This window comes from Halichoeres trimaculatus, unplaced genomic scaffold (genome assembly GCF_033239565.1).
Source record: "Halichoeres trimaculatus isolate MK-OKI-2021-1 unplaced genomic scaffold, fHalTri1.1 fHalTri1_scaffold_9, whole genome shotgun sequence".
Lineage (NCBI taxonomy): Eukaryota > Metazoa > Chordata > Actinopteri > Labriformes > Labridae > Halichoeres > Halichoeres trimaculatus.
Window position 1 is genome coordinate 26,006,209 of NW_027437188.1, and position 23,598 is coordinate 26,029,806.

General features: G+C 39.9%; 2 protein-coding genes across 5 annotated transcripts in view; one reads left to right on the top strand and one right to left on the bottom strand.

Annotated features, from left to right (window-relative positions):
- Positions 1-1,373: 1,373 nt before the first annotated feature.
- nkapd1 (NKAP domain containing 1) lies at positions 1,374-5,510 on the top strand. Of its 3 annotated transcripts, none has more exons than XM_074679724.1 (6): positions 1,374-1,478; positions 1,735-1,811; positions 3,565-3,653; positions 3,826-3,966; positions 4,153-4,206; positions 4,559-5,509. In XM_074679724.1, the coding sequence occupies exons 2-6, from the start codon at positions 1,743-1,745 to the stop codon at positions 4,998-5,000; spliced, it is 795 nt and encodes a 264-aa protein (XP_074535825.1). In that variant the 5' UTR covers positions 1,374-1,478; positions 1,735-1,742; the 3' UTR covers positions 5,001-5,509. The 3 variants fall into 3 exon arrangements, with proteins under 3 accessions (XP_074535825.1, XP_074535826.1, XP_074535824.1); XM_074679725.1 differs by having other exon boundaries at positions 1,383-1,483; positions 4,559-5,510; XM_074679723.1 differs by lacking the exon at positions 1,374-1,478 and adding an exon at positions 1,496-1,573 and having other exon boundaries at positions 4,559-5,510.
- A 7,468-nt stretch (positions 5,511-12,978) lies between these two features.
- lrfn1 (leucine rich repeat and fibronectin type III domain containing 1) overlaps positions 12,979-23,598 on the bottom strand; it is a 238,109-nt gene continuing 227,489 nt past the window's right edge. For both annotated transcript variants that reach the window (XM_074680206.1, XM_074680205.1), the window contains 2 exons: positions 17,071-18,466; positions 12,979-14,848 (listed from right to left, as the gene is read on the bottom strand). In XM_074680206.1, coding sequence (XP_074536307.1) covers positions 13,945-14,848; positions 17,071-18,446 — 2,280 coding nt within the window. In that variant the 5' untranslated portion in view covers positions 18,447-18,466 and the 3' untranslated portion in view covers positions 12,979-13,944. The remainder of the gene's footprint in view (positions 14,849-17,070; positions 18,467-23,598) is intronic.

Below are 23,598 nucleotides of genomic sequence, written 5' to 3' on the forward strand. Positions count from 1 at the left end.
TTTAAGGATACAGGGAGAAAATACAGCATATTATTTATTTCCTAGCAGCTTTGAATTGTCTCTCTATTTACATCTGATTAAGTAGGACAGCAGTAGCCTGGATCTTTCAGCAAATTCAAATAACTGAAAGCATTTTCTCCACACTGTCTTTGCTTAGCACCATGACATTTTTTTGCTCCCAATGCGGTAAACATATACCGCATTTGTCAAACAGAAAATTTAGTCATGTGGTTAACCTTTCACATCACCCTTCAAACTGCATCTTTTTTTTTTTTTTTAACAAAAACTATCTATTTATGAATAGCTTAGGTTCATCTTTTCTTTCATCCTATCTGTTAAATGCATTACTTTGTGTATCTCCATCCTTACCTATGTTTTTGTAAGGGTTTTCCATTAACTATCAGTACAACTCATATGTCCATGTAAACATTTATAGGGAAATAGTCTCTTTTTTCATCTCATAGTGATTCATTCATCCAAACCTCTTGTTAAGACCGTAGACTGTATAATAAATGGATGAAGTCTCTATGACATAACCCATCTGTTTCCAATATGGAGTTTTGAAGCAAATTGTCAACAGACGCCATATTGGAAACAGGGTTGGGCCTCCACAGTAACAGCTATAGGGCACCCGCCTGTCAATCAGCTGAGCTGTGCCTCTGACTGGATGAACTCTCGCTCTTCACATCTTCTAAACTGCCAAGGTAGATAAAAAAGAAACCCATACAGTGTGTACCAGAAAATTGCTATTCAGACATGGCACATTATTGTGCACTGCTGTAACCATGTTTATTTATTCAGTGAATTCATCTTTCCTTGGCTTGGTGTGTATGTGGCTTCTGGTACTTCTGGGGGCAGCCTCAAGCGGACACTACATGGGTTGCAGATTTTAGAACTTCCAAATGGTCAAATATTCTTAAACCAGAGGTTGCCACTTGGTTATGACATAATAAGCTGACATAAGACATTTCAGTCGAATTGGGACTGAATTTTGTTGAGAAAATGAGAATAATAATAAAAATGAAAACTACAAATTTTAGTCTATCTATGCTCTATGCTTCAGCTATGGCTAAATTGTTAGCAAAAAGTAAGGACTTACCTTCATGTAGAAACCTGTGGTAGAAACAGCAGCATGGTCTTTACCTTTTAGTTTTCATTCTCATTCTTGATTACACTAGTACGATGATGATGTACCGTAGATCCTATACTAACAAACTATTTACTTGTTTTATTTATAACCTTAATGACTTGACTTGAAATGAGTCCAAAAAGATTTTTTTTTAATGGAAAAAGATAACAAAACGAAACTGAGGCTCTGTTTCCGGTGTCTGAAGTAATGATTGGCAGACCGTTAGACCAATCACGTCTCAGAGTTTCCTGTATCCAGTGACGTAGCTTCTACGACAGCGTTACGTCTAATGGTGGAGCGCCGGTAGGAGCTGTGTTGTTCTCGTTGGATGTTGCTCGCTTTTTAAGAGGTACAGTCTGTACACGTGAGCGAAATGGCATTTGAAGTGTTGTTTAAGTCGTGGTTTTATTCTTTTTGGACAACGGAGTACGTTTATATGCATGTGTATGTAGTTTTTCAGTTGTGATAGCTAGCATGCTAGGCTAACAGGTGATGTTCGTCTCAAGCAGAATTTAGTGCTAATGCTTGAAGCTGGGAGTAAGAACTGCACAGTAACCCTCATTTTCAGGTGTTTAACCAAATGACTTACATTTGTCGTATGGCAGGTGTCATCATGGCAAAGCAGCCCTTGGGGAAGACGCTGTTGAGGAACGTAATCCGCCACACTGATTCCCACAACAAGGTAAGCTCGAATCCAAAGTGGCAGCTTGGAAATGTATTAATATCATGGTTCATTGAATAGAGCAAGCTTAATCTTAGCAATGTAACACAATGAACCACTACGATAGACAGAGATTAGCCCAGTGATCATTTTAGATTTTCTACACGTACTGATGTTCAGTGGGTAAGACAAAAGTCAACACTCCGTCTGTAAACTGGACTGAAATTAAAAAAAAAAAAAAAAAAAAATCCATGCTCAATATTGTATACAGTATAAATCTTAGTATCTCCAGTAAACCTTATAAAGCACTCTGATAGTAACCTACTCGACTGAATGACATTAGTTATATTTTAGTGTTATCTACGGAAGCGTATTGCATTCACTTAAAGAAAAAAAAACACAAGGGTTTTTCAAAATAATGTATTCTTCGTTTTGTTTTTGTTATATTTTTTTTCTCTTTTTCTGATTAATATTTTTTTATTGGTTTGTTTTTTGTTATAATAATTATATTGGTTTGTTTTTTTGTTATAATTATTTCTGTTTTTATGGGTATTTTTGGGTGGTAAATAATTTTGTTTTTCTGAGTAATTTTTTTTATTGGTTTGTTTTTTGTTATAATTTTTTTTTGTTTATCGTGGTAATTTTTTCCTCCTGTTTTTAGGAGTAATTTTTTTTCCTGAAGTATCAAGCTACTTCAAAATCCCGCGAGAACCTCCAACCTGCTGTTTTTCGTGGTAATTTTATCCTCCTGTTTTTAGGAGTATTTGTTTTTCCTGAAGTATCGAGCTACTTTGAAATCCCGTGAGAACCTCCAACCTGCAGACGACTCCCGTGGATGTGTGGTGGCTCCTGTGTCCCGCACATAGGCTATATGCCTTATCCTTAATTTTCTACCGGTCTGTACCAGGTCAATAAAGGTAAGGAATTAGCCACACACAGGGTATGATACTCTTGAAATGTTTTCGACTTTATCCTTATATTTTATAAAAGCCTATTGTTCAATGTAATAGTTAAGGAATAGACGAAGAAGTGGCATTAAAAAATGCATTGCTTCTACATTGGAAAGCCGGTAGAAAGTTAAGGATAAGGCATATATGTGCCGAACAGGATCTCTGATCCGTGCAGGACACAGGAGCCACCACACATCCACGGGAGTCGTCTGCAGGTTGGAGGTTCTCGCGGGGTTTCGAAGTAGCTCGATACTTCAGGAAAAACAAATACTCCTAAAAACAGGACGAAAAAATTACTTATAAAAACAGAAAAAATTATGACAAAAAACAAACCAATAAAAAAATATTAATCAGAAAAACAAAATTAATTACCACAAAAAAGTTACTCATAAAAACAGAAATAATTATAACAAAAAACAAACCAACAAAAAATATTAATCAGAAAAACAAAATTAATAAATTAAAATAAAATAATTAATAATAACCACAAAAAAACAAACCGAAGAATAAATTACTCCAAAAAAACTGAGTTGTTGTGTTTTTTTTCAAGTGAATGCAATATGCTTCCCTAGTTATCCTAGACTTTTTCAAAACAGGAAACCACCTGCAGGCCCTGGTTACAATAGCCCTGCTTTTTGCAGGGTCACAACCATGGCTGAGGGATTTTATGTACTTAAATTGAAAGTTAAGGGAACATATAAAACTTCTCTAAACATCTGAATACTGTATAAAAAAAGAAAAGAGAAGTAATCTGTATATGTGGGTGTGAGAGAGATTGTCACTGTACACCATTTAATATACTTACTTGTGTTGACCCACTTCAGATCCAGGAGGAGATGGAGATGTGGAAAATGCGAGGCTGGGAGGTCAAAATGTCCCATCACAAACATTTGTCAGATGCAGAGAGCGTGAGGTAAGAACAGTGGTTGTTAAAATCCCAGTTTAATTTAAGCCTCCCGAACAGAAGTGACACCGACGCTCATTTGGGAGTATGTTTCATTATGTTGCTCTCAGTTTAGAAAGCTGTTACCGCGAAACACTTTGCAGCATAGTCTAATGCCGTTGATCGTTTGGTTTTTTTCCAGGAGAAGATTGCACTGTGATCGAGTGCCAGATCATCGTAGAGACATAGGTGGGAGTGGAGAGCGAGCATCGGAACATGATGACAGAGAGGCTCGATACTGGAGCCGAAAACTGTATGAGTTTGAGGCCAAAGATCCTGACAGGTAAAGTTAATGATTTCATCATTTTGTGGTCTTTTTTTTTATTCTGGTGGATACTGAGGTTAACAGCTGATTTGTTTCCTCGTGGTTTGTTTACTTATTCATAAGGGGCACTGCAAAATGAGCAACACTGTCTTACATTTCATCAGTGAGGAATGAAAAGTTTCATCTTGTGTGTTCACATCACAGGTGGGGACACAGTGGATTCAAGGAGCTTTATCCAGAAGAGTTCGAGAGTGATGAGTAAGTAGAATAGAAGCACGGACACATAAGCATGAGATTAGTTTTGTGTTTGTACATACAGATTAAAGGGGGGTAAATTCCAATTCATTCTTTAATGAGTGTAATTTCAGGGCTATCTGGGCTAAATAAAATCAAATGATAATGTCAAAATTCATGCAGTAATTTGGCATTTAAAAGAGGGCTAAATAAGCCTTTTCCTGGACAACAAGAAAAGCTTCTCCAAAGCATAAAAGTTTTCTCTATGTTATATGGCCTTCAGTGTTACTTTAGCATAATGCATAATGTTGTACATTGAACCCTCAAAATCTTCTGTCAAGGCTAAACGTGTTTGTCTTTTTTTGTTTTTATTTAGTGAAAAAAAAAGTGCCAAGAAGAAGATTGGACATCACAAAATGAAAAGGTTAAAGTCCGACACGAGCCTTTCTAAACGATCAAAGAAATCCTCTCGAAAGAAGAAAAAGAAAAAGAAGAAAAAAGCAGATGAGGCAAAGCGAAAGAAAGTGGAGAGCTCGAGCAGCAGCGATGGCGGCAGTGACGATAGAGACAAGCTGCGAAGAAAAAAGAGTAAAAGTCGACATAAAGACAAAAAAAATGCCAAAAAAAGAGGAAGAGATGAAGACAGCAGCTCAGGGGAAAGTAATGATGAAGAGGACAGTGAGAGACGGACTCACAGATGCAAAAAGCGAAAGCAGACCTCTCACAAAGACTCAGATTCAGGGCCGTACTCAAAAAAGAAGAGGAAAAACTGGAAAGCAGCATGTGAGGACGGCTCGACTGATAGTTCTGCTGACTGAGATACACAGACGTGGACGAACACACAGCTCAGGGAAAGACCAGCAAAGTACAGCAGATTCTTTTGTTCCCCTCCCCATCACAGAGGGCTTCTCCCTGCAGGGCCAGGCTCTGTTTCGTACTCTGTTAGACATCAACAAACCTGAGCTGTCGGCTCTTTCTGTGGGCGTTCAGTGCAGCGATAGCTCATCCACTCCTGCAGTAGCTTGAAGTGCAGCAGTACAGACAGCTTCAAGAGGGATGGTGGGGTATCCAGCACCTGGCTCAGGAAGAATCCTGTCGGCTGCTGGCTCATTGATTGATCATTGACTCTAGCCTCAGTCTGTCTGCATCATGAGGAGACCCCTTTGTCCTTAATTGACTGCTGCTTTTTTTAACTTATTTTTTACACACATTATGCAACTTCCTTCATAAATGATTCCATCTTAAGATCCGTTTTTAAAATCTGTTTTTTTAGTTTTGTAAATTTTGACATTTGTATCCAGAACATTGCGATAGATGAGAAATAAAAATTTTGTTTTTGTTTATGGATATATTGTAGTAAACTACAGATGTTGAAACTCATTTACTTTCAGTGAAGAATGCTCTTTTAATCGTGTTTTTCTTTCCTGCTTTTCAAAAGCCCAATCGTATATAAATTTGGACTGTTAAAAAAAAAAATGCAGGAAGGTTGGGTAAAGTTAAGGAAACCCACAGAGGTTGTTGTTGAATGCTTTTTATTTTCTCTGATTCCTTGAGATGAGAGAAGCAAGTTGAGCTCCTGAGAAAAGAACTTACATTAACTCGATACCTGAAGAAGCCTGAGAAAATAAAAATGTATTTATTCATGACCTTTGTGGGCTTTAGAGGTTTTAACAATCTTTCCTATTTCCTTTCTTCTTCAAAAATAGATTTTACATACATCATTAGTTTGAGCAGCGTCAGAAAATCAGCTAGGCATGCTGTAATCTGGTTTATAGTGATAATTTTCTTGGGATATTAATTTGTGACGCTATCTTGAGAAAACTACTTGTTTTATTGGGATAATTGGAAAAATCATTCAAGATAACAGAAATTTACTCAATCTCAGGAAAACTGAAAATGATTTTTTTGTTTTGTTTTCATGACCTTTTAGGGCTTTCAAGGAAAATGAAGATAGGCAAGCTCTATTATTGCTCTCACCCAAGAATAGCTTGACGTTTCCCTAGATGTGTAAGGTTCTACATTTGTTATTCAAATTTAAATTTGCATACAGACATTATGTTTTGATTGGGAAACACAGCAGGGATAAGGCATTTCAAGCAAAAACACTATTGAAAAATTAAAGGGTGTAGGCCTCAACAAAGATTAAATGTTTGTTGCAAGTGTTAATAATGCTAAGAAATGCGCATTTAACGTCATCACAGTGAAAGGTTGATTGGAAGTTCTTTTTATTTCTTCTTCCTGTTTAGTTGCTTTTCCTTATTTTTGCTGTGGAAGTGAAATCTAAAGGAACAGAGTGTCAATCTGTTAGCATCACAAGTAGGAATCTACAAAAGGAATGACTTAACAATTAATCAAATAGTAGCTCCCCCTACTGCTTCATGACTCATTCGACAAGGCGAAAGTTAGCCTCCAATTTTGATATATTTTCTTAAAGAAGTTAATTGCAGAACTCTTATTGTAGTTTCCTCTGGTTTCAATTCTCAAAAAAAAAAAGCACTTATTTTTCTGATTCCCGGTAGAGAAAGTTGCCACAATGGGCTTCAGCCATGCTGTACTGCAGGACCTGGTAATATTAAGAAATGTATAACTCTTAAAAAAATTATAAATGCATGAACCAACAACTATTTGAAAATCATGACTCACTTCTGGTACACAGTTCAACAACAATTAACCACTTATTGCTCTGGCATTTTGGGGAAGATTTTGCCGTCCTTCTCAAAAACGAAGTCACAAAATGAGGACGGCTGTGACTCAGTTGCAGAGTGGGTTGTTTCTTGATCAGAGGGATGTAGCTCCTGAAATTCACACATTGAAATGTCTTCAGGTGAAATCCTTAACTCCAAATTACCACTGGTGGCATTGCTAGTGGGCCAGGATGGAATTTCGTGGTTCTGATAAGGGATGTTTTGAAGCGACCAATTTACAAGTCATTCAAAGATATTTCTCTAAATTTAACAGAAAACTCAGAATATGCTCCAAATTCAGAGCTATAAAAGTTATGTATGTGTGGCTCTGGTTGAGTAGTTATCGGTGTATGTGTTCAAAGAGAGCTAACAAAAAACTGTATCTCCACTTTGATGTAAAATTGATTAGTGAACCAAACGTCAACATCCACACTTCTGACAGTCACTTTGGACCGCAGCGTCTGCCATCTTTGAGTAAATGTGACATACTCACAGGCTTTGATTTGCCTTAGGGCTTGAAATCGATCATGTCACACTGGGTGTATATAATTTCCCACATGTAACAAATTACCTCAATAGTTCAAAATGATAAATGCACATCAATGAGCTGCTCTGCTGGGCAGCGTTACACTTTAAAACAAGTTCATGAAACACCACGGAGACATCAGTCTCCCAAGGATCTTAAAACCAACTGTGTGTAATGTGCCGTTTCCCACTCCCCATGTTCAGATTGAAATACAGCTATGTAATGAGCTGGCTGAGTAAATCTTGGGAAGTGAGTCAATAATTCATAATCTTATACCTGGAATAACCTCCGGCGAAAGAGATATTACATTTCTGATTTGAAGTCTTATGATTTATTTCATTTTTAATTTGTGAAACTGTTCATAAATAAATATGGAAGGTAGTTCATTATCGATCAAAGACTTCTTTAAGTCCAGCCCTGGTGAAAGCACGAGTCTTACTTTGAGGGGATACACCTCAGTAAGCTGATCGTCATGATCAAAGTGATTTGCTGACATGCTGTTTAAGCCAAAGAGCAATTAGAGGTTTAAGAGATCTTCAGTGTGGCTTTAGAGCTTTGGTACTGTGGTATGTTTTGTGAATTTAATGCCTGAGAAAAAGCTTGAATAACATCAAACAAAGGGCTGGACACATATTTAACACTACACTCACATAAATAGCACCATTCACACCAGATTAACATCACACTCTGTGCCTCTGGTCAGTCTCATCCTGTCATACTTGTCGAAATGCATTTGTGTTGGACATTTTAGAACAAAACGTGCTCCGTATAAAACTGGTAACAGTAAGTAGGCCTGAGCTATCCGTGTATTTTTAGATAATGCGATGCTGAAGGAAGTGTTGGTAAACCATTTTGTGAGTGTGTGTGTGTGTGTGTACTGGAAGAGCCTGAAGCACTTCTCTGAGTCTGTGTCAATAGGCTAAGTGTTCTCTGTAAGCAGCAGAGTGGGCTGTGTTGAGCTTGGCTGCAACTGCCCGAATCTTGGATTTGGAAAAAAGCAAACTAAATTCGGCTGGTCAAATCAGTACTGACGGGGGGGTTTTAAACCATATTGTTGAGGTTAATTGGAGTTTGTCTGGAGGGTGGAAAAACCCTGTTTTGTTTCATAGCTGCACAAATCTAGAGCTGGCAACTCGTTCATAACAGAGTAACTAAGAGAAAAATAATCAACAAACTCCTTAAGTGTTGTTTCAACATTCACATCTAAAACTATGTGTGCAATGTGTACTGTGTCCATTAAAAGGTCCTAAAACCATTTATTAGCTGTACAAGAATGAATCTATCTCTGCTAAGCAAACATGCTAACTGTGGTTTCACGATTTCTGCAAGCGATGAAAACTGCAGTTCTCAGAGATTCCACTTGAGGCTGGCTGCAGCAATATCACAACCACAAACACACCAAGCCAAAAAAAAAAAGAGATGGTTTTTACAGCAAATATAAACACGTTTACAGCATTGATAAAAAAAAAAAATGGTTTGAGGTTAAGGGGCTTATTTCTCCATCCGTACACACTCTTTGGGGATTCATTTTTCCACAACTTATTTTTAAATTATTTAACTTTTGCCCATATAAGGACTTGTCTACTCTATGTTTACGTTTATATTACAATGGAACTGATCCTGGAAACATGACATTACTACTTTTGATTCATTCTTTCTGTAACTATTCAACAACAAGACCACAGTTTCATTTCCTCAGCACCATGTGTTGGATTATGAGCTCTGGTCCTGTTTAGAGTAAAAATACATCTATAGTAACGCAGGGTATGATTCTCACCTTCTCTAAATTAAAGGGGAGTTGCATACTGTCAATTTTGAGAGAAATGAGTGGACACATTTCTGTAATTAGCTAAAGCTAGCATGTTAAAAGGCTCATCCAAGGTATTTCTTATGGTAAATATGGTTGACATCCTGCTTTGTAACACTAACATTTAAGATTTTTTTCCTTGAGCTCAGGTTGGCTCTCTTCTGCTGTGCAAAGCCACCTTGTGATGAAATACATGTGCAATAGCCTCAACCCAAACATGTCTCTGCTGGAGATTTGTGCTTTTTACTGCCAGGCCTTTACAGAAGTTTGTGGCTATCATACCTCTAACATATACCAGGGTTAGCCAGTTCACTTTTCTGTCTTATAAAGTGGGACAGGATGTACCCTGTGAGGGAGTACTCTTCTGCAGACAAACTGTGAGCTCGTCAGAATCTAGCTCAAAGCTGCACGCAAGGCCAGCCTCATCAAACTGCTCGCATGGGTGAAAACTCATGAGGATTATTTACAATATAACGGCAAAAGTAATGTGACCTCAAACAAGCTGCTCCTCTGTTAAATGCATGCTTTTGATAGAAGCAGGTTTGGAAAGCTGTGTAAAGGTGTCTCCCTTTACGCAACTTTTGGGAAACACTATATCAGCTGATAGAAAGTGGTACCATAAATAATGAGTCAACTATAAAAACTTAGGGGAGGTTTAAATCAGAGCAAGTGCTGTAGCCATAAAAACATCAATAATAGTTTAAGGCAACAACATAAGACCCAGATTGGTTGTGATTTAGAGTTATGGTTCAGAGTCAGTTTCCAGGAGCTATTGCAGGTATTTAAAATAAAATCTACTAAATGAGTGCAGATATTTGACTGGCAGCAAAGTTCATGAGGAAAAGAGGGTTCAAACTTTGGAGAACCAAACTTTGTTCATAAAGGACTTTTCAGACACACTTTCCTATGCATTAAACTTATAATGGCATCTAAGGTGGAAAAAACCTCACCTAGTCAAGGCACATTTTTCCCAGTCACTCAGAACTGCTGATGAGACACAACACGCTCTGCTCTGCACACCCTGTTCACTAGCTCGGCTGCTCGGGCCAATTTTGAAGACTAGGAGATTCTCAGCCTCTTCCTGCCTAAGCAGATTTTGTGTTGAATTATGGGCACAGACAAGAGTAGACAGAGACGCTCCTCCTGCTGTGAGGAATGGTCAGCACTGCAGCACATCTCCAGACATCAAACCATTAACAGTTTATGAGGCGATGAAGCAGAGAGTCATCTCATCTCCTAACTGGAAAAACAATGTTTCAGGCTATTTAACGTGAAACTTTTTGGCTGGAAACTGGTTGGAAAACGTGTTGCAGAGAAAAAAAAAAGAGAAAATGAACCCATTTTTTTGGGCCCAATCCTCTCCGTCAGGGAGGATGCAAATAGGAGATCAAGAGGATTGAAAACCTCTACTGTGACTTATCTCTCTGCTCCATGTTTTATCTCTTGGCTGTCCACGTGGCTCAGTTTCATCTCAGCGTGTGCTAAGTAGCTGTAATCAGAGGGAGAGGCTGGTTTCTGGAGCTGCAAACAAATATCCCTTGGCCACCCTGATCCTATCTGTTCCCAGCAGTTGTGTCTTTTTCAGTAACATTTTTCATTCCTTGTGTTGAGTATATAAAATATGACTTGGGCAATAGTTTAGTGCCTCAAGTGTTAAAAAAAAAAGTCAACTTTTAAACAACTACTTTTTTTTATGAGACATCTGTAACAAGTGGGTAAACAACCAGATATAGCAAATCAAGACTGAAGTAACACGAAGATTTAACATATTTTGTGTTTTGTTCTTTTTCTCAATAGTAATATCTTGTTTACTCATCATTACATCTAAGAAACTACATCTTCCTGATTTTGACTTCTGCACAAAATGTTCTAACAGGTTTTTAATCCTGTATGTGGCAGGGGTATAAACAGATTATATAAAAGTTATAAATTATAAAAGTTTTATTACACAGCTGAGTTAAGTCCTTATTTCTAATTGAAATGTTGGAAAGATAATAGCAAGGTTGATTGTAGGACATTACTAAAGATTATTGCAAAGGACGGGGCTTACATCACAGACTAAATACAGTAACAATAATGCATGTCCAGAAACTATGGCTAGTTAATTGGAAGTCAGTGAGAAAAAAGCAATAAGATGAATACAGCTAAAAAAGGCAGGAGAAGCTAAAGGTGCTAAAAACTAAAGGCGACAACAGAAAAATTACTCAACTGAAGACAGGGCCTGATGTAAACACTTGCTCATAGACTTTCCGACACATCTTCCAGCTGTGTAAGATGCTTGATTCTGTCAAAACCCCTTGACAACATTTATTAACTTTCACTAACATGAGCCAAACTGATATCACATCATATCAAATCAATCCACAGAAAATTGACCTATATGGTGAGATAAAACCAAAGAATGCAAAGAAAAAAAAATTGAATGTCATCTCGCTCAGCTAAAAGTGAGGTTGCCCCAAAATTTAGTCCCCCTGGTGACTGGCTGCATCATAGGTCAAAAACTGTCTGACCATTCATTCCAGTTGGGCCGTGGTTAAAAAATTAATACACCCCGTATTTTTTTTTTTTCATGTTCGTATAAAGTGATGATATGAAAATATTGTCTCACTGAATCTCTAAAAAGAAAATATGTTTTTTTTTCTTTTTTTAAGCAAATACTTCGATACCTTGTGCAGTTACCGTTACAAGATGTTAAAAAAATCAAGTTTATGTACTGCTAGAAATAGGGGCCAAAGCACTCAGACTCTGGCACTTCCAGACCATTTTACAGCCATCATTACAAAATATGTCCAGACCATTTCTAGCCTCAGTAGCTAAAGGGTTAAAGGTGAGTCATAACAGCTAAGTTAGTTTATTTAAAAAGGCTACAGGGTTCTCAGTGACTGTGGACACAGGTCAAACTTCGAATGTCACAAAAAATAAACATAATGGGACATAAATTCTGAGTTTGAATCCACAGAAATATTCTCATATAAATATTCTTAAATACACATTTGGTATGTAAGGATTGATTCCTCCCTTCTAAGGAGAATGTATCATGATACATCTAAGCTCTGCATTAATGTATCATTAGTCATTCTATGACACATGACTGACAAAATGATCATCTGTTGGCAAATAAACTTATATAACACTTGAAACTTTACTCAATTTTACCTATGTTTACAACTATATTCATTAACAAGTAATTCTCGAGTTAAGAGGTGTTTGGAGAGAACACAGTCCAATAAAGCTACTTAAGGTAACATTTATATTAGATGAGGGACCCAGGAACAGGTTTAATATACTGTGAAGCCTTGGTTGAGTTTAAGGCAGTTATGGGTTTCTTGGGGAATCCCTAAGAAGAGAAAAGGTTTATTTATTTGCAAGTGGTAGTTAAAGTTTAAATAAAAATTACATAAGAAAGAAAAAATGACCCTTAAATGAACCCCTCTAAACTACTCTTTAAGAAAGCCTCTTCACTATAATCCCCAAGATACAAGGCACTTTACAGCACTCTGTCTCCCCCCACTGGCACCCTCACATCTAACACTCTTGTTGATAACAGCTAGTTGCATTTGAACTCGGAATCACATCCACTTTTTGTGTCCCTCATCGACCTTATACCGCCCACTCTGCTCCGTGGTGGCTGTGCATCTTCCTTAGATGTCTTATAAATAGTTTTCAGGATGGAATCAAATATTTATCCATCGTATCTCAAGCGTCTCCCCTCCTGCATGGACACAGACAGCTGCTCCTAAAGCTGAAGAAGAAAACACCACTGATACAGTTAACCCACACAAAAAAATTTAATACCCTTCGTGAGGGATAAATGGTCCAAACTTTGACATACTAAATAGGGAGAGGTGTAATGACACAGGTTTTTAATGTAAAAACTTGCAGCCAACACCCAAATGCTTTGTAAAAAGTCATGTGACATATGACTTACTTACTTACATAGTTAGTACACATACACCAATGTTTTTAATATACTTATATATGTCTTTTTTGTTTGTTGTCTTTTTATCTAGACCAGCCAGATACAGTATCGATTAATATACAGTCACATCTGGAATAATACCTATTTAACATCATACAGTCCGACCATCAAAGAGGAATCCTCGCTCTGTTCCAGGTCCATCCTCTCTATGCTAGCATTAGAAATCGGCACGTGTAAAATCCTGTTCTCTTTTTTCATTATTATTATTGTATAGACTGGTGGTGATACTTGTCCTTGTATCTCGTGTCTTCTGTGCAAAAGTTTTTTTTTTCTTTTTTGAAAGAACCCAAAACATGATTGACATAACAAGATACCTGGCTGTTCACTTTACAGTTATGATGATTTTTTTTTGTGTGCTTTTTCTTTTTATTTTGAAACAATTAAACAGTCACATCCAAACGCCACACCCCCTTGGCATGTCACAGAGAAAAAGGAGAAAAATAAAAACTCCAAAGAAACACTTCCCATCCTCTGAGTGGGAGGCAATGATGGAGAGGAAGGTTTATGACTACAGTGAGCAGCATCCTCCATTCGTACATTTTTTTCAGAATAAGGCACTGCTGCATAAAGAAAGGACATGGCCAACAAACCTCTCTGGGACTATGACGGGGAGGCAGGATGAAGGGAGACTGTTTTCTTCTCCGGCAACTCTCAAAAGTTTGCATGTGTACGTAAAATGTGCTTGTGTTCAACATTTGCTGTGCGCAAGAGAAAAGTGTGCGTAATATGGCATGTAGACATATCTCTGTTTGTACATGTTTGCCCCTCACACTGTGCTCTCAAGCATCCACTCAGTGCTGCTGAACGTAACTCTCCTGCTGGCAAGCGGAGAGGACGGTTCCATGTTGAGCTGGTTGGTGGACTTGTGCCACCTCGTCCTCGCTCTGCGGGGGTAACTATGACTCTGAAAAATGGAGTAATCCCCTCCGTCAAACGAGAATCTATGCCTAGTTCGTGCCAGCTCATTAGGGAGCAATCCCATGTTGGCCAGGGCGCTTTTCTTGTCTTTGAGCCTGGGGGCCTCCTTGGTGCCAGCATTGGGGCCTATGAGACACAGGGACATGGTGGAGCCTGTGAGGCTACTGTCTGTCTGTGTGTCCTCAGACGGGGGGCCAGAGCGTTGAGCGTCCAGGCTGGTTCTCCTCTTCATCCTGTCTACATTCAGCGGAGGCAGCTCCACCTCCAGGATGGCAGTGGTGGCTCCTGGCTCCTCCCTCTTCTCGTTGTCCACCCGCAGCACCAACGCCATGCACTCTTTGGATGCCCCAGCCTCACGCTGGCCCTCGTCAGAGGGCTGCTTGGAGGCAGAACGCTGCAGTCGCTGCTGGCTTCCATTGGTCTGCGAGTGCATGCTGGAGCTGACCTTGGTCTTGGTGTCCTCTGGGCTGCTGTAGGCCTTGTAACGGATCATCAGGATGATAATGAAAACCAGCACAGAAGCAACGATTATACCACCAATAATGATGATCATAGTGCCTCCCAGGAACTGGCTGTGCATGAAGCGGCACTGGCTGACCTCGCTGGCCGTGTGAAACTGCACACATCCGACCACACGTGTGGCTGTTAATGATGTGATGCCGTCGTCATAAACCGCCAGCACGCAAAGGTCATACTCCCGCCCTGCGGCCAGATCATTGATTAAGAAGTTCTTGCTGGTAGATGGGATCATTCTGCAGAGAGGAGAGACACAGAGCGTCAGTGAAGATGTGGACGATTAATCATCAGAATTACAACGCCCACATTTACTGATTTGCATCGGGTGCATTAAATCACACAAAGGTGTCAACTCTTCACAACAAAAAGACAACAGGGCCATCATATCTCTGCACTAAATATCCCTCATTCCATTAGACACATATAAAAAGCACATTTCATTAAAAGCTGACTTATGAGAGACTTATGCTGTATCAAAAAGCAGCAATGAGAAGTCGCTTTGTTGGGTTTGTGTGTAAAATAACAGCAAGGGTAAACTGCAAGGTGATAAACACGGCAGAGGATGCTTGTCGGCTAACGATATGCCACAACAGCTTCAGGCGGCAGGACAAGTGACGCTGCCGCATGATGTGCCGGCAATTTTCATGTGTGAATACCTAAGGTCACATTTAGACGGCAGCTGCAACATTACACCACTCTAAATACTGCAGAGAGAGGTATTGTCTTCAGGTCAACATTGGCGTTAATATAATTAGGAGCTTGTTCTGTCTCCCTGAAGGGGACTCTGATGGTTATCATTTGTAGGTAATAATGTAGCACCTAAAGACAAAACAACACTCAGTTCCATGCTTAAACCAGATGAGAGCATTATACAGGAGAGGGACTCATTATATTTCATAAAACCTAAAAAAAGATGAATTTTATTAACTCACTGTGTGCATACAGAATTCTTGAATACATCTGTCACTAGATCCAGTTCATGTGCGTCACGAGTTATATAAGAATGAAACTTATCATCACATTAAGAACTGATTTCTTAAAGGTTTGATCCACTGCTTTAAAAAGTCAGAGCTCCATTTCTTTCAACATGAAATATAAACTTTGGCATTATTTGATGCATATTCAAAGTTTGATCTGAGAGTCTGCTCTACTCATAGTTACTAAGATGTTCTCACACAAAAAACTTTTCCTCTTGCATGTTATGCAGGTACACTGAATTGCATCATACTTCTGCCAACTGGTCTACAGCTGTTGACCTTGTGCTTGCACAGTATTTCACTCTATTTTTGTATCACCAAGCAGTGGTCAAAAGTGTGTGGAGCACTTAAAGTATCTTTTCTATGTGTTTTCATTGTATAACTCGCCGCAACAGACTCTTTTCTAACAGACTCTACAAGATATTGTAACACATGGAGCTAGAGTACCTCAATATTTAACTTAATCACAGTACATTTGATAGAACAACAGAGCTAAAATGTGTTAGTGTCAGGTATTACAGGGGGGGCTGAAGTGCAAATGCAACAACAAAGAAGAGAACAAGACAACAAAAAGTAAACACAATGACAAAAAAAGAGAACATGACAACTATAGAGAACACAACTAAAAAAGCGCCCTGTGTTGTATTTTTTTGTTATCATGATTGTTTTCATGTTCTCTTCATTGTTGTTGTATTTTGCTTCTTTTGATGTTGTTGTGTTCTCTTTTTTGTTGTGTTGCCCTGTTTTTACAGTGTTATGCACTTCAGGGCCACTTTGACTTCTAATAACAATCAAAATTGACAGCTGTCTGCAGAATGAATACATTTCTTTTAACACAGTTATACATTTTGGCTGTTACAAATTGTATAATTTTACAGGAGTCAAACTTTGAATCTAAGACCCTCACTTGTAGTGGATTATTTTCATATTGTGTTGGTTCCACTTCACCTTCTAAAAGCGAGTGATGTGACTACCTCTTCCACCACTGCAAAGCAAGCCTTTCATTAGACAACCACATCTAATCACACTCTGTGTTTCTACCAATTACTGCAGACACTTGCTAATGATACAAACAGTTACACGCAGCGAAGTAGTCAGCCCTCGTGTTATCGTTTATTGTTGTTTTATGTTTTAATGATGCTAAGGGCTCTTTAGTCCTGAGTGCTCAACTCCAATTTACTCAAATACCAGAGACAGTAAATTATTTATTGTCTATAAATATCTAAAGTGTACTGTCCATTTGAGCATTACATCATTTTTTTAAATGAGTGAAATATTCATCCTTAATGTATTCCCTGGAATGTACTTTAAGACCTCTACTTATTTTTGGACATACTTAATCAATTTGCAACATTGGGATCTGTCAGTCTGCCACTACGCACCGCTGTGTCATCCAGCAGATGGTAACTCCAGATGTCTCACCTTTCCTCATGTCCCTGCTCCTCCACTCACCCCCTCTCCCTCCCTCCACCATGACTTACCTGTACACCAGAGTATCATCTGCCGAGCTGTTGTACTGGATCTGGTACATCCTGATGCCGGGGATGTGGCGCTCTGAAGGCCAGCGGATCACAGCTGAGGAGGAGGTCAGCTCGCTGACCATCACCCTCCTGTCCTGCTTGTCGTAGCCTTTGGTGTCGTTGCCAGATTTGGAGGAGGTTGTGATGTCTGAGAGGCCGGGGTCCTCGCGCATGTGGCCTGTGTTGTTCACAAACAAGGGTAAGGGGATCATGTTGATCTCGACAGCAGCTGTAGCGATGCCTGCAGCATTGGATGCTACGCAATTGAAAGCCCCACTGTCCTTGAGTGTGGTGATGAGAATATCAAGGGTACCATTATCATACAGGATGGTGCGCGAGTTATTATGCACCAGCTTGCCGTCAGGAGACCGCCAGTGAATATCTGGATCAGGATCACCCACGGCTTTGCATTTAAGAGTCACTCCCTGCCCTTCCATCACATAGGGCTTAGTGGAGAGATGTTTGGTGATCAGCGGAGGCTCACAGATAAACTCCTCCTCCTGTATTGACCAGAAATATTTGTCCATGAGGTGCTCAGGAGAAGCACAGGTCTCAAGGTCATCCTCTCTTGTCAGCCTTCGAAGCCACAGCAGCTCACAGTTACAGTGAAGCGGGTTCCCTCCAAAGCTCACAGCCAGTGTGGACGAGCTGGAGCCTTTGGCATCTGACAGCACCTGAGCGTGCTGCAACAGGCTGTCTGGCGGCAGCTTCTGCAGCCTGTTGGAGGTCATGTCTAAGCGAACCAGCTTGGTGAGCAGCGTGAACGTCCCAGCTCCAATGTGGTCGATCAGGTTGTGGTCCAGGGTGAGTGTGTTAATGTTGGTCATCCTGGCTATGGCCTCCCAGGGGAGTGTGCGCAGGTTGTTGTTGGACAGATCCAAGTCCTCGATGGTGGAGACAAACTCATCAAAGGCATTTGGTGCCACCTGATGGATCTGGTTGTTCCCGAGGATGAGGTGACGCAGGTTGATGAGGCCTTTGAAGTGGTCGCTTTTGATCACGTTGAGGCGGTTTCCGTCCATGTGGAGTGCCCGTAGAGACCGCAAGCCGAGGAAGGCATGAGGGACGATCTGGCTGATGGTGTTCCGGGACAAAGTGAGGTGGACCAGGCTGGTCATGTTGTAAAAGTCTTTCCTTCGAATGATGGTAATGAAGTTGTCGGTGAGTCGCAGCTCTACGGTCTTGCGGTCGATGGTTGGGGGGACGAACAGCAGGCCGGTTTTGGCGCAGAGCAGGGTTAAGGTTGGGGAGAGGTGCTGGCAGATGCAGCGTCCCGGGCAGCTGTAACCCTCCACCAGAGCCGCGCAGAGCAGCACGCACACAACCAGCCGCTCCATTGTTGATCCACTTCCAGGTCCTGTGTGAGAGACAGACGAACAGGAGAGTCAAAAATAAGGATCTCTGAATTAATAAACAGCATTGTAGTCTTTATTAAAGCCTGCTGCAGAAATCCACTGTCTGACCTACATTGGTGAGACTGCAGAGAGAGAGAGGTATCAATCACAAAATGAAATGGAGCTGTTCAGAAATAATGGCACCTGGGATGATGAAAGGCTGCACCAACACCGTCAGAAGCCAATGTCTCTGTCATCTTTTTATGAAAATAACACAACGTTTTCTTGTGTAGCTAGGCTGCTTCAGCACTGAAACATATTATTTCTTGGCTGGCCACGGCGCTGTTTTTCTATTCTCCAGGAACTAAAGATGCACACTCTCATCACATGACAAGTCCTGGGTGTTTTTCTCACCCTGGATTACACATCAGGATGGAGAATTAAAGCTAGAAAAGGGCACCAGCCAACAGAGCTCAAGGTTTTTCATGACCTTTTCATGCTTCCTGCCCTCCCTCTGCTGCAGAGATGTGCTGCAGAATTAGACAGAGAGCTGTCATGTTAATCAGGGCAACCAAAAGTTGGAAAAGGTGAAAGCAGAGAAAAGACGGCTTGTTTCTCGGCAGAGGCTCTGAGGATGTTCTGATTCTCCGATTCCCATTTAGAAGTATTGATTTCAGGCTTGGAGAGAACACGCCTGTGGTGACAGGAGTAAAAAGTGATGCTTTGAAACAATAACCATCAGAGACCCCGGTGGAACACAAAACGGTGATGTGTGGATGATGACACTGCCAGTGGTTTTACCCTCTTTGGCATCCATCTTGATTGCTAATGCCTTAAGCCTCTCTGTTGATGAGAGAGCCTGTTAACGGCGATAAAGCAGAGAGATGACAACTGTCTTTTCTCATCTAGCTTTAGAGAACGAGAGCAGCCCACTGCCCCATCCAGGCCCTCAGGGGGACACTTTTGATCCCTGCCAGATTCAATGTGTCAATCAACTGCAGTGTCTCTCTTTCAGAGGTCCAGTAAAATTATCTTCATGTACTCGGGAGAAGCTGGCGGAGACTCCTTGCCAGAATAAAGTCTGCTTTCCTAACCAGGATACATCTAGTTTGTCATGCCTAATTTTAGAGCTTCTTTATCTGCGTTTGCGCATGTCGAAGGTGGTGCTGACACCCTTAACACCACCGATTATTGCCCCCAGAAGCGAAAACATCTGATTCTCACACAACAAATCTTAATTTCAAACTGCTGAGAATATTTTTACTGCCACATGTCAAATTTAAGGAAGGGAAGTACAAGCCTTGTCTCCCGAGCTTCACCTTATTCATATGCTCGGCACAAAGACTGTTTTTCAGCCAAACAAACTTGGTCTGATGAGAGTTGTTATGAATTTTCCAGACAGCCGGAGAAGTGAGAAAGTGAGAAGTGCTGTCTTTTTATATCAGGCTGCATTGCAATTCTCAGCCAGCAATGAAAAAGTCCCAGTTGTGGTTCCTCCTTTTTTTCACTCCCCTGCACACACACAAACACACAAACATCCACACACTCTCACTTTTGGCTGGCTACCGTCTAACAGACAGAGGGCACTTTATTAAGCATGAAATCCAGCCGTCCAATCAGAGCTCTCGTTAAAATCTGGGTTTGTGTGATGTCACTTTTGGAGGGGTGGGGTGGGTGAGGGGTGGAACAGCTTGAAGCATGTTTTTTTTTTGACCAGTGGGACATTTTCCAGAGCTTGTTGACCAAATTTACACAACACTGACAGTTGGACTACTTCTTCTTTACTCTACCTTCTGTACGAGCTTATCTAAAAAACTACACTCTGCTTTGTGTTTATGTTTGTGTTTATGCTTTGTGTATATTCCTGTTTGCTCTCATTCTCCTGGCTTTACTTTTACCTTCATCTCTTATATAGAACCACTGAAAAAGCCTCCATATTAAATAAAAACATCCCTGTGCAATTTATGCAACCAAAAAATATAAAAGGAGGTAATAATACAACATGCACACATTGTTATTTTCTGCACTCTGTCACATTTTTAGAGATTAAACTATTTTCCTTGTGCAGCAACAAACAAGAGCTGGTTCACTCACTGTGTGAGCAAATTTCCAAACCCCCCAGAGAGAATTTATTTATTTAGCATCGCCCCTTTACTGTTGGCAACACAGTGTGCCTGCCTCGTCTAAATTAATTCCCCAAAATTTCCTTTTTTAAACATGCTGGGAAAGCTTTAGGTGCGGCTGTGCAGATGATACTTTTTGTTAAATAGAGTCCTACAAAAGAGCTCTAGAAAGGGCAAGAGGAATTCCACAGTGCAATGATCTTTGCTTTAGATTTGATTTAATATTGTTGCAGACTTTATTAAGTTTCAGCAACATGGTGACCTTGCGTGATAGTGTTACTTTTCAGATGGTAACTAGGCCACAAAGTTCACGGTTTCTCGGAGGACCATCTGTGCTGGAGCATTTTTCTGCCACACCGTTGAGGATACTCTATTGATCTTTCAGCTTCTCAGAGAAGGATGGGGGAAGACAGGCGGGAGGGCCAGGGGGGGACTTTGTTGCCACGGCAACTCTGGTGTAGAATGTAGGTCTTTGAATTGCATTAGGATGATGTTGAGCTGCAAAAAGCAAGGCTTCAGTCCTAATGGGCGTCGGGCAAGGTAAGGAGGGACGTGAACAGATGTAGCAATGGCCCAGTAAATGAAAGGAAAAGGGCAACTCCACCTCGCATTTCTATTTCTGTTTTATTGCTTAATTTTAGCAGTGGCGGCGACCAAATCAATATGTGGACAACAGGGAGAGAACAACAGGGTGTGAGTGAGAACAACCTTTCAGAGGAGACATGGAAACCTGTGGAACTATCTTTAGTTAAGAGCAGCTTGTTTTCATACTCCACTGTCATACTCAAATCAGTGAAGTTTAATAAGCACACATAAACATGCTGAGAATAATCCAGATGAAGCATATATCTTTACACTCTTTATGCTCATACTTTATGTCTATTTACTAAACATTCTAGGCTGGGAAACATCTGCAAACTGCATTGACTGTAAAGCATTGCAAACTTCTTTTCTGCATTCCCTGAAGTGAACTTTATTTAGAAACTTTAATTAAGCTTGATCCCTGTTTACTTTTGAGTATTGTGAGATGAGCTGTAGAACTCATTATAATGGAAATTTGAAGATTTGGGACCCCCTAAGCCACCCAGGAGTGTACCTGACATTAAAAACTATGCTCAGGTTTTTCTAAATTTGGATCCATCCCACAACCAAAAATCCTTCGAGCTTCCTTTGACATTTGTTGCCCTTGGCTACAAAAGGTTGAATTAATAGGATTTGAATGGTTAAAAAACCCAGAGGACCTGCAAAGACAACCTGGATATGGAATCTGAGTAGCATAAATTATGGTAATTGTCTCAACTTTCAGCAAGTGTTAAGAAATAAGGCTGCAAACTTTTATGATAAATCTGATCAGACTTGAGGCGTTGTAACTGTCTGAAAACTCAGAAATCATCCCTCAGAATAAATCAAAGATTTAAAGGCAGTTTATGCATGACGGAAGTCTATTCATTTTAAAATTCTGTGAAATTCGACATCTGCGAATACAAACTTGCATAAAAGCTCAGTTTATTTTTCCTATTCTTCCACCATAATGCAGATTTAATAGCATATCTGAAGAAATTACAGGCCCATCTGACAGTAGTGCTCTGATGACTGATGACTCTCATCTATATTAGAGGATGTGTATTAGGTGTGTTTGAGTGGGCGGGAAAACAAGCGTGAATATAAAGAAGTTGATTTAGATGCTGCAGAGTGTGTGAGATAACAAGCTGTTGTGTCTTCAAAGCTGTGGCACTTGGGGGAGAGGGAGTGATACGCAACTTGGTCTGTTTGTCATCAGCACAGATACACTCTGTAGGGGTGGGTACCTGAGGTCAGATACCAGAGATGTGAGTTTGGGTTTAATTTGTAACACTTGTGATTTGAAGCTTTGTTGTAATCAGTGTTTCTGGTTACTTTTATTCTCTCTAATTGGAGTATTCTTTCTCCAAAGGCTTGGTTGATGGCTCAGTCAATGGCAGCTGAATTTAATGGGAACTGTATGGAGTGTTTTACTTTTTAATCTTTTTTTCTCCAGTTAAGATGCTCATTTTTCTGCCTAACATCTGGCTGCGTGGTGATTATCTTCTTGCCTTCTGTAATTCAAACAGACTTGAAAAAGCTGAAATGATCACTCAGTTGATCCATTAGTCAACTAATGGAATAATAAAGCTCCTGGTATACTGTTTGAGTGAGTAATCATCTGAAAATGCAAAAGTTGGATCCTTATATATAGAACACTGTAAAACCTCAAATAGAGACCGGGCCTCTCTTTGGAACAATAACCTCAGTGGGTACCAGACATTTCTATGAAGCAGGGTTATATTAAAGGTATTCCTTGTTTCAAATTCTCTCTGCCAGAGAAATAAAACTGTTCCTACTTCAGTCCAAAAAGAGGACTGTTTAACTCTGCGTGCACATATTTGAACAAATCTTTACACATTTTTTGTACATACCCTTACTGCAAAAACACGTCATTCATTAACAGATAGCGCCACACTTATCAGAAGGTTGCCCATGCAAATGCTCAAAGTGTTTAGCCATCAAGGCTGAAACTTAACTTCTGGCTGACCTAAGGATAATACATCTGTAAATAAAGTGTGTTAAATGGGCTGGAACGATACCTTGTTTGGTGTTGTTTGCAGGGAACCCTTTGGCCAAAATTATTAGTGTTTTTCCAAGACTTGGTTTTCTATGAGCACTTCTGCCGGCATAGTATTGTCAAAGGGATTTTGAGTCTATGTTAAGCAAATAGATTTGTGCTCTAACTCATAGAAATATAACCCGACAGAGAACATGGAGAAATTCCACTAAGCAATAAATAACTTATTAAAATACTTGACAACATTTTTATGGATTAACAATCGAGAACATGTGGAAATTGAAGAGCTTTCCATACTCCCACTCCTTTATTCTTTGATTGTTGGCAAAATTGGAATGTTTTCTGAATTTCTCTTTGTCTGTACATTATTTTGTCTATTATTTTCCTTTCCGTTTCAAAACAAATATTTTCACTCATTCAGTCATTCACTCATTCATTCATTTATTTATTC

Excerpts from the sequence above, each read along its gene's own strand:
- nkapd1 (XM_074679723.1), top strand. Across the intron at positions 1,812-3,564 it reads ACACTGATTCCCACAACAAG|ATCCAGGAGGAGATGGAGAT; the intron begins GTAAGCTCGAAT and ends GACCCACTTCAG. Across the intron at positions 4,207-4,558 it reads GAAGAGTTCGAGAGTGATGA|TGAAAAAAAAAGTGCCAAGA; the intron begins GTAAGTAGAATA and ends GTTTTTATTTAG.